Source organism: Austrofundulus limnaeus, unplaced genomic scaffold, assembly GCF_001266775.1.
Source record: "Austrofundulus limnaeus strain Quisiro unplaced genomic scaffold, Austrofundulus_limnaeus-1.0 Scaffold482, whole genome shotgun sequence".
Taxonomy (NCBI): domain Eukaryota; kingdom Metazoa; phylum Chordata; class Actinopteri; order Cyprinodontiformes; family Rivulidae; genus Austrofundulus; species Austrofundulus limnaeus.
In genome coordinates, this window is record NW_013952884.1 from 192,525 (window position 1) to 203,911 (window position 11,387).

At 37.3% G+C, this 11,387-nt stretch overlaps 1 protein-coding gene across 1 annotated transcript in view; it reads right to left on the reverse strand.

Moving 5' to 3' along the window:
• Positions 1-7,976: 7,976 nt before the first annotated feature.
• The window catches only part of vax2 (ventral anterior homeobox 2), a gene marked incomplete at its 5' end in the record, with an annotated part of 24,677 nt that continues 21,266 nt past the window's right edge, over positions 7,977-11,387 (reverse strand). The window contains 1 exon segment of the mRNA XM_014025515.1: positions 7,977-9,547. Within this exon segment, the coding sequence (XP_013880969.1) occupies positions 9,053-9,547 (495 nt within the window).

The following is an 11,387-nucleotide window of genomic DNA, read 5'->3' on the forward strand; positions in this document are numbered from 1 at the left end:
AAATACTTTGTAGTAACTCAGTAAACTTTTAGTCAAGTAATATTCTTAGAGGAGACTTTAACTTTTACCTTAAWGAAGCTTTGGTACTTTCACTGAAGTATCACTTTAAAGTACTTTATACAAAACTGAAGTGTTGTTTCTTTTACTTACTGTGACTGCAAGTTTGATCCACKTTTATCTCTGTAATTAATGTGATGAGGCTTTATAAATATATTTTGCAGGTTCTCTAATTTCACTGACAGATGGAGCTKTTATAAAGTTTTTAGAAGTGTGTCCAGTCAATTGGGTGGAACACTAAAATTAAAAAACCTTTTATTTTTGTATTTTTGTGGGGGGGTGCCCTGTTGCTTGTTATTTGAAAAATTATGAAATATGAGAGTTAGAGAATCTCCTTCTCATAACAGTTCAAGTCACTGAGGCTTCTCCTCTAAATTCATATTCAAAACTGAAACTATTGTTTCTTGGGGATAAAAAAAAGCCTATCATGCTGCTTTGCATGCAGAGCTCTGAACAAAGACTGTGAGGTCAGTTAGCTCTCTGAGTATGAATTGGGGATGATGCTCAGCTACCTCACCAACTGTAGCTCAGAGTAAAACTGACTGACAAACATTATGAAGACATCTATGTAAACAAATGTTAACATCCGTCCAATTGTTCTAGTTGTTTTATTCTGGCCTTTTCTGCCACTGCAGGGTAGTTACTCTGGTAAACCCCCTCCCTTCCTGCTTTGTTGCCCCCCTCCTCCTCTAAAACAGGCCACCCATCTGGTCCTCTTTCTGCCGGTCTCCTTGCCTCTTCCTCGCTCAAATAAAGGTGCCAATCACTGTAATTGGCACCCTGCAGATCGATTGTCCCGGCCTGAAGAGGTGCCCCTCGCTGACATCTGCTTCAYATGTTACCTTTACAGCTTTGACAGAGTTACACCCTGTTTTACTTAAAATTCCCTTCACTTTGACATAAATATTATTAGTTTTACTGTTAAAAAAAACATCCACTGGCCCAGTCTTTGGCCTATGGGCCTTTAAAATATTATAAAGCAACGTATCAGAGACTTTCCAAGACAACAAGCAGAAACAAACAAACCAAACTCTTTGCTAATGTTGTGTTTTGTTTAGTAGCTCTGGTGAGCTTTACTTTTTAATTTGTWACACTTTTTGTCTGCAGGCATGCTTCAAGGAATTCTTGTAACTTCTGAACTTTATCTGAACCTCAAACTTTCATGTAGACCAGATTTTCATGTTCCTAGAAGGAAAACATACTGTACGTCCACATTTGATGCTTTACTTTGAATTCAAGATCATCATTTTTTTAATAAAATTACAAAGTTATCATTAGTTTAATCAAATCTTGAAAATAATCTCATGCATGTTGGCGGTGACTCTAGGCTACTATCAGATCAAATATTAGCTCAGTGTCTGTAGTATTAAAAGTGCAACTGTGTTTTATAAATTAATAATAAGTTATGGCAGCTGACAGCTCCACTTCAAATTTTCCAAAGTTCCTGAACAAAAAAAAATTCTTAGAAATGATTTTAATTCAGCTGATCTGTGCCTTGATGGAACAAAAACAAGATGGTGAAAATGGAGACTGGGATACTTTCTGCATTTTATAAAGAAGAAATCTGCAAAAAGAAACATATTTTCAGGCTGAAAAATGACCGAAGTCGTTGAAGGTTTTCGAAATAAAAATGTCTGAGTGCAATTTACAGAGTGCAGACTGCTAATGTAGTGCTATGCTCTGATGCTGGACCAGGTCTGAGCACAAACCCAAAAATATTACAAATGGTGTCATTCTATAAAACCGTAGCACGTCACAACGACAGATTATTTCTCAATCTTATAAGATAGTTTTGTCACTTTAATGAGCTCTAAGCTTTTGTAGTTTTAAGACTTTTAACATTTTAAACATTTGTTGTGTTGATTTAACAACAGTCTGAAAGTGAATGTTAATAAAAAATAAAAAGCCGCTTCTGCTTTATTCTGAAAAAAACTTTAAGTGAAACTAGATTATCTTTTTTAATTCGAGGTTAAACACTATWATTTTCTGACTTGTACTTTAAAGAATAATTGCTCTGAAGGATCCTTTAGTTTACAAGCTGTTGGTTTAAACAAATAATTTAAGCTTTATATTCGGTTTGACTCTATAAAAACGCTTCAGAAATTAACTTGAAATGACGGCTCTGTTCACTTTACAATTAAATAAAACCTCGTGTCATCTGTTCCTTTATTATCTGGCTTTTGATCAAATACCTAATTAGAGAGTTAAAAAGCTTTTTGTATTTCATTGTTATTGTCAGTCGAAGCCACAAGGACACGTCAGTTCTCTATTTCTGTGCCCTCATTCAAACTAAAACCTAATTAAAAGGTAAATGAAGGGATTTTTACAGGAAGATGTGAAAAGGTTTATTGCCTTCATTTGATGCAAATTAGAAGGAGCCAAGGTTTTAATAAAGCTGTAAATAAGCGAAGGCACATCTAAAACTAAAGAGTGAACAAACATGCAGGGGATACGTGTTAATTTTGTTAATTAGGAAACTAGGAAATGTGTTTTTCCTCATGTTAAACTTTTGATAAGTAGGATTTACGCCGCATCATGTTAGTGTTCTGGCCTTGAAGTGGAGGAGAGAATGAACCAAACAACACACCAATCAAATTACATAGACATATATTTATATGCATATGAATAAAAATACATATACATATTTTACAATATCTTGGCAAAGCTTGAAAACAGCTCTGTCAGCCCAGAAACCAAAGAAAAGCCTTTTATTTTAAATAAGTGCAAAAAAACGTTAATGAGACAAAGATCTGTAAAGCATACATAAAGTCTTTTTTTTTCCATCTAATCTTTCTGTCACATTTTTTTCCTGGTAAAACCACATGGAGCAGACACAGATAACTTGTGCAAAGACTCATTTATATATATTTATATATAAATTTATATCTATGTACATGACGTTTGTTTGTCACAAGTAGAAGCTGGTGCCATTAGCTTAAGGTTAGACTTACTTTTTTTGCTCAAACAAAACAAATCAGAGCCTCTGCAGAACCTATGTGCATAACGAAAATGTAAACCAAAGAGAAAACGTTTCTTTTTCGAAAAATAAAAGGAAGATTTTCACACAGCGATGGAGCGGCCATGTGAGGGCCTGTAGTGTTTCTGAAATGATGGGGTCACAGATTGCATCAAAAGTGACCCTGCCACACAGCTGGAGTGAAAAACAGTTTGAAAATGAACMCCTTAGGCAGCAAAAAAACAAACTAAAGAAAAACAAACCCAAAAAAAATAATACAAGGCTTTGTTTAACCCAAGAAAGGCTTTTTTTCTTTTCTCTTTACAAGCCTAGAGAAGAAGCTGCATCTCACTTCTTTGACCCCCCTGCACCAGAAGACCAGTCTTCAGTCTACACCGCTGAGCGCACAATACAGTACCTGCAGATTTACATCACAGAAAAATCCTCGTGCAGACACAGAAAAGAGTCAGAGCTGAATAACAAGAGAAACGTGTGTGAAAGGACTGAACCTGGTCAAGAAACACCTCGACTAAAAATAAACATGTTTTACTTATCGGGAGATTATCAACAGTTTCTGACAAAAATAAAAAGTTTAATTTCTTGAAGTGTCAGTTCAGATCATTTGACGTGAGGTTTTATGGAACAATTATGAATATTTATGCCTCCTTAAAGGCCCTGTAACACTATAATGTTTTAGACAACTTATGAAACATTTTTTTTGACTAAATTACTAATAAATTTTATATTTTTGATCAATTTGTTAGCATTAAAGTACTATATGTACAAGTCTAAAAGAGGCTTCCAGTTGATTATGTGTATTTCCATCTTCAGCGTCTTGAAAATTTTTATAAGTTGTATAAAACGTTAGCCTATAGTGTGACAGGGCCTTAAAACAACTCCAATYTTAAAATGCTTTAGTGGTTTAGGGGAAGGGTGCTACTTTATAAACATTTATATAGCTGTAAGTTTCACATTACACTGATATTCTGGTAGAAAAAATATTTTGACATTTCAGATGGAAGTGCTACAGCTAGCCTGCTAGTGCTTCCTGTGACAGGAAGCACTAGCGAGTTAGCTAGCTAGCTGCTATTTGCACTTGCAAAGAAATAACATCAAAATTCTATTTAAATAACTATGTAAAACAAAAGAAACACTTGTTTGAACCACATTGAAACATTTGAGATTGAATTTGCTTTAAGAATACATTTTGTTGTCAGCCATGTTGGAACTAGCTGTTAGCTTATCAGTCAGTTTCTCCAACAGAGCTACCTCCTCCGACATGTGTTGTTTATATTCTGTCCCCACTTTAAAAACATCTGAGCCATTTCTTTAAAATGAAACAAAGTGGATGTGAGGACAAACAAATATTTTGTCGCGGGGTAAATCGTTTTTTTATGAGCGGCTGGTCTCCTCACCTCTCAGCTCCGTTTCACTGCTCAATATTTGATGCCACTGCGTGTGAATTATGGATGGTGCTTATAGAAAATAAAACAAGAGCACAGGTGTACTACTGCAAAAAGCTCAGAGTTCATGTTTTTTTTTTTTTTTTTTTTTTTCTGCAGCTCTGAAAACAACAAGAAGAAATTTTCAGCTACAAGCGCTGCTACACGGGTGCAAAAAGGTCCCGCGAGCCGCCAGACTGAGGTCAGGCTCCTCAGGAAAAATTCCTCCGCACCTAGAAACATAACGAGCACCCCCTGGCCTCTACAAGGTTTATAAATTGATGTTGTGACAGTGTGACTGCTTTTTTTCTTTCTTTCTTTCTTCTAGAGCGCATTGAACCACATTCAGCAAGCATGAGAGGAAAGGAGGCCGGGAAAATTAAAGAAAAAAAATCACTGTCAAGGAAAAATGAAAAACAAGAGTGAAAAGACGATGATAACTCACATGACATGCTCAAAAATTGAGGGCAAACTGTTTCAAAATTGCAGGTTCTTGCAGGTGATTTGGAGTTTCTTTGGAGCAGATGGAAACCTGGAGAAATGTCATTACATGAGAAGTAAATAAAATGAAACCTAATCTTTGCTTCTTCCTGTGCTAAATAAAYATAACTTTCATTTAGATCAAAACACAAAAGCTCAGTTTAGCTTAGAATTTAAGACTGATGAAACTGAAATACTACGACAAAAATCACGTTTCTYAAGAATACAAAAACCCTGCCTTCAACTAAAACAGAAAATAAATGGCTTCATGGTGGGAAATTAAGAGACGGTGTGTGAAAATGTAACACAATGTGCTTTTGATGAAGGGAAAGCTGAGGAATATGGGGCGCCAAGTTTAAAAGAAATGAAAAAAAAAGTCACTAACATATTTTTACTATTATCTCACTTTAGTTTAAAAAAATTCCACTAACATTTTATTGTTGTTTAGCTCACTGTTCTTACATTTTGCTAATTTTTACAAAATGTTAGATTTAAATGTTTAATGTCATATGTAAATATTGGATCCTACATCTAAATGTGTAAATCTACATATTTGTAAAAACTAATTCTTGAATGCTGCAGCTAAATGACAAAGCTTACGTTTAAGAGTTTCAGAATGAAACACAGCCTTTGCCGTTTGTTGACTTTTGTTGTGACATCATCAAACCATGACAAAAAAACACGCTAACCCTGCTAACGCTGCTAATGCTGTTAACCCTGCTAATGCTACTGAATTTAAAAGTTTAATTCAAAATGTGTTCATTGAAAACAATAAGAATAATACCTGTGGTCTGGAAGCTCAAACGCTGGCCACAACTGCAAGTTTGATGTCTTGCAGGAAGGTACTTACTGCGTCAGCAGCGTTAGCAGCATTAGCAGCATTAGCGGCGTTAGCAGCATTAGCAGCATTAGCGGCGTTAGCAGCGTTAGCAGCGTTAGCAGCGTTAGCAGCGTTAGCAGCATTAGCATTTGCTATTGTTTTAGGATGATGATGTTATCACAACAAAAGCTGTGCACAAAGGGCAAAGGCTTTTCATTCTGAAATACTGAAACGTAAAYGTTAACATTTAGCCGCAACATTTACATTTAGATTAACACCTTTAGACGCAGCATTTAAACTTAACATTTAGTAAAAAATTAGCAAAATGTAAGAACAGTGAGCTAAACAACAACAAAATATGGGTGGACATTTTTCAGAATGCTGACAAAAGGCTAAGCTGAATGTGGCGAGTTCAAAGAGGTAAAAGGAAATCTAAAAATAAAATAAAAAGCAAGAGAGATGCAGCTTCATGCATTCAAATAGAGCTTCAAACAGATTGACAAAACCGAAAATATTATCAAGTTATGAACCAAAATCTGATTTTCGATGGAGCAGCAGATCTATTCACCGCCTTCAGCTGCAGCTTCAGTCCTGAACAAAATGCACAACTAAAATCTCTGGATTGAGATTTGGTTTGAAAGAATTCCTGATGTGATTTTGTGCAAGCATCCTCTCTCTGTTTGATTTTGAGTCTCATGTAGAAGCTGTGAGGTCTGTAAATCAAACTAAACCTGGTTCTGTTTGATTTATTTTTTTTCTCAGCCTGACCTCAGATCATTTTTGCTGATTGGAAGTGCGGTACCTCCAAAGCTTTATCTGTAAATGCTTTGGCAGACTATGAGCTTTCATCGTTTCTTTCAATTCTTTTAAATGCTCAGATATGTGAGTTTGCACCATTTGTCCAGATCCTACCATGTACYAATTCGTACACATACACAACCAAATGAAAATATTTTTTTACAAAGAAACTACAGCTGGACACCAAACAGACTGATATTAAGATGCTACAATTACGTTTTTTTAAGTGTTTCCATCGTGAAAGCACATGAACTAAAATCAAACATGGCCACCTGAACAGGAATAGAAACAAACTGCTCTCTTTGCAGAAACACTCTTCATTCAGGCATCAAGTTCATCAAATTATGTAATAGTTACAATGATCCAACAGTGACCGATACAGGCTTATAAATCGTAAATAGATTTTTTTTCTCACTTGTCTCCCAATATGCAGCTAGATCTCTGCAGCTCTAATTTAATGGTTTTTCTTTCCTTCTTTGAAAAACAAAACAGTTCCAACAGAAAACAGAAATTCCAAGAAAATGCGGCAGTACCTACGTTGGGCGAACAGGTGGCGATAATGACATCACTGACATCAAACTACAAAAGAAGAATGTTCTGAGCATAGCTAAAGATTTTTCCGAAACAATTCCTTATTTTTTAATGTCTAACTTTTTGATGTGTGAAAAATAAAGGGAAAAAAGAACAGAATAAAACCAGCTTCATTGTCGAAGTGTGCAACACAAATCACGATTTTTTTCTTATTCTCTCGTTAAACATTAGCTTGACGTGGTAAATTTTTAAGCTAAATTATGTCAAAGATTAAAAAAACTAATTGTGAACATTTTAAGTCTCACACAGAAATTTTTCATTTGAATCTTGATGTTGTTGTTGACGTTAATGTGATCGCCACCTGGTGGTGTGGTGGGGCATCGCAACATTTTTAATGGAACGTCTGCTTTTGTATGGACAGAAAAAAATTGTTTAAAACAAAAGGAAAAAAATATGTGTTTTAAAAAGTTTAAACTTAGTGTAGTTTGGGTTGTATTTCTCTGGGCTGCGACTGTTGGAGACTTGCTGGCAACTGAAAAACTGTGCGAGAAAATGGACAAATTTTTAGTTGCACAGAATTCTGTTTGTGATCAAGCAGCCAGCATGCTGAGTGCCTGTATTTTGCACAACTAGCTTTATAAAATATTAGTTTATATGTATGTGCAGACTTGAAAAACTGTATTAGTCCAATATTTTGTTGCTCACTTTTGCCCATATCTTACCTGCCTCAGCCTACTTTGTACCCAGTTTGGCAGCCATTGTTTACAATCTAATCTAGTCCAGTTTTGACATAAAGAGGCAGATTAAGACCAGTTATTTAATGATCACGTTAGTGTGGCTTTTGGACTGGGACACTCAAAGCTGTAGCCCGGGTGTTTTTTTTGTTTTTTGTTTTTTTTTTAGTCATAGGAGCAAACATAGGTTTGGGCCAAACCTGATCTCAAGCTTGCACTGATGACTGACTACTGGCATGGCAAGTGGTTTGTCGTGCAGATGTGGGCCAGGTCTGGCACTGTTTTTAAGATGGCTCAGTTGGGGTTTGGTTTATGTGGTGCTGGCCCATTGAAAAAACACCTCTAACAAACCACATCTCGGCCACCAAACGTGCTCTTTGTGTCATAATACAGCTCTGGCGCTCTAGAATTTACAAAAACTAAATTGAGAAGGTTTCAGATCACTGTCTGACTATGAGAAGATTTGTCTGTCTGATTTTTTGACGTGTTCAAAATTCAAGCAACAAAACTGTGAATCACAAAGAAATTAAAGAAGGATTTGAGCATTTTTGGAGATTTCTCTCATAAATGTTCACTGACAAGTTGCCAACGCTCGCAGCCTAATGAGAAATTAACAACAGGGCCTAAATTCCACTGTGTGAATGTAAAAAATGTCACTATACAATAAAAAAATCAACTTGAGTTCCATATGTTTTAGCATTTCTTCGTATGGACTGGAACACTTAAAATTATAGAGATGTTAACAGTCCTATTACACGTTTTCTGATAGGACTGGGCTGAAAATAGTCGTGTCAAGTGTGTTTTTTCTTTTGCTTTGTTTTTTTCCTGAACATTAACCAAAGACCTGTAAAGAGAGAAAAGTCACACACACACACAAACCCACAGGACAAAAAGTGAAGAGTCACTGAAAACTACTGTAAAGCGAGTGGTGATAAAAACATCTGTCTGCAACAAACACACACGCAGAAAATTTGCAAAAATCTTTTCTTTTCTTTCCTTTTTTTGCGTGGGTGAGTGATATCACTTCCCATCGAGTCTTTTTTTTTTTTACTGTTTTGTATCGTTGTGCTGTGGCACAAAACGGCGCTACCGGAAAGCAACCCCCCCATCACTTAAATCCTTCCTTGGCCTGTCCGCAGCTGCTCGTGTGGCAGACATGTGGCAGGGCGACATGCGGAGGGGACGCCCTCGCGCAAGTCATCGTCCCCTAGTGCCTAAAAGCAAAACGTGCTACTTAGGAAACTGTTTTCTTCCCACCTAGATCTGCCTCCTTTCTGTCCAGCCTCATGTACGGCTCGAAGGCCGAGGAGCCGCAGCCGTAGGTGGACGTCAGTTCGTGGTGAGCGCCCCCCAGCAGGGGCATGGAGAAGCAGAGGGAGTGGGGGGGTGGGACGCCCAGCCGCGGAGACGACGGGGTGCCGCCCAGCGACGGCAGAGAGAGCCCGAACGTGCCCCCCGGTAGGGAGCTGGGAGGAGTGCTGCTGCTGATCCCAGGGGAGGTGGAGGAGCCCCCGCCTGGGCTCCCCAGCAGGGAGCCGTTCGTCGAGTGGGCCGGTCCCAGGAGGGAGTTGGGCGGGGGAGCGGGACCCGACAGGAGGCGGCCCTGCTCCAGGAGGCGCAGGATGTTGCAGGTGGCCAAAGACTCTGACGTGGAGGAGGAGCGCTTGTCTGAGTCCTTGGTGGTGTCCTTCTTCTGTTTGGTCCGGCGGTTCTGAAACCACACCTTGACCTGCAGAAACACAACCAAACACAATCCTGAGACACGCAAAGGGACTTCTTTGGTTCTCTGAAAAGCTTTTTAGTCACTGAGGCGGTGATGCCAAATTGAAACGACTTCAACATGTTTTTTAAACAGATGCAAACATCTGAAGACAAACTTTGAAGAGAGTTGTTTTATAACAGCAGTGAGACACTTCAGTCTAGGCTCCACTTGAACCAGTTCGAGAAGGGGGCTCTGCAGTCACTAAGTGGGAGTTTCTTGGGTGTGGGCGTGGTTTAGGTAAGTCGTGATTGGTCGTATTAAAGATGCGATGTAACCATGTAAATATAATTTAACAACTTCAAATTTCATGCAGCTAGCACCTTCCTGTCTCAGGTTCTGATTAATATAAATGGTTAGGTCAGGGCTGCTTTGACCAGCTGCTCAACGTTCAACCAACCAAACAGTTATGGCTTCTGCAAAACCCACCGGATACAGTCAATCTGATCAATCACAGTTTATTACCCACACATCAAGAAACTCCCACTTAGTGACTGCAGAGACTTGGTCAGTTCTGTCACCATTAAAGTCATATAAAGAGTTTTCTACAACAAGTAAAATGTTAATTGTTTAAACCTCACTTCATATGATCTGAACCAGGCTTTTGGGTTGAATCTTGGAAAAAGAAGTCAACCATTCAGGCATCCCCGACATCACTTACGGAAGTTTAGTAAACTATGAATGGACCAAAGGCGAGGCTTGTGACAACATGAGCTGCTGAAGCTGTGACATCGCTACACCTGGTTTAAACTCAACAAATTACTGTTAAACTTGGACAAAACAAATTGTATGATATTTGCAAAGAAACAAAAAACTGTTGATATTCCATTTAGAGTTGGTGGTGTAGAGATCAGTAGAGTCAGTGAGGTAAAGTTTTTGGGTGTCATCATTGATGAGAAACTAACATGGAAACCTCATATAAATTATTTAAGAATAAARCTAGCAAAACCTATTGCATTGCTCTACAAAGTAAGGGACTTGTTCATTGATAAAGCTCTGTATATTTTATACAGTACATTAATTGTTCCACACTTGGTCTATTGTGTTGAGGTATGGGGAAAGGCAGGTAAGACTATTACAAATCCTGTTTTTATTTTGCAAAAAAGGGCTATAAGAGTCATCACTCGAAAAAATTACCTTTATCCCTCAATATATTATTTTGTAAAGTGAAGTTGATGAAGTTCTATGATTTGATTGATTATAATATTTTGTTAGTTAAAGCACACCGAAATGTATTACCTTTAAACGTTCAGATAAACTTTACAAAGAGAATAAGCTGTTATAAACAACATGCTTGAAAGAACGATGCACCTCAGCTCAAGGAGTCAGATTGTGGAATGATTTGGAAAACGATATTAAAAATGCCGCAACAATATGTATGTTTAAGAGAATGATAAAGACTGGACTGTTAAAAAAATATGAAATGGTTTAATGTGCAGACATTCACTTGGTTGTTCTAGAAAGTTTCAATGTTTTGTTTTATTTTAGTAACTGAAAAATCTTTATAGTTTGCGTTTGTATTTGTAAAAAAGGGGCAAATATTATAAGATTATTTTCTTCTCTCTGCCACCTTTCATTTCATTTTATTTGTGTTTCTTTTTATTGTACGTAGAAATTGTTTTTTATGTTTTATGAAATGAATAAAGTTTAACATCATCATCATCATTACCTGTTTTTAAAGCAATGGAGCAAGCACACAGTATGTGCCGTACCTGATGGCTTGTCTTTGGCTATCCTTAAAGAGTAACTTACCCCAAAATTAACTTTTTTTAGCTGATAAACTGTCTAGAATGTGTCTAAAATGTTATAT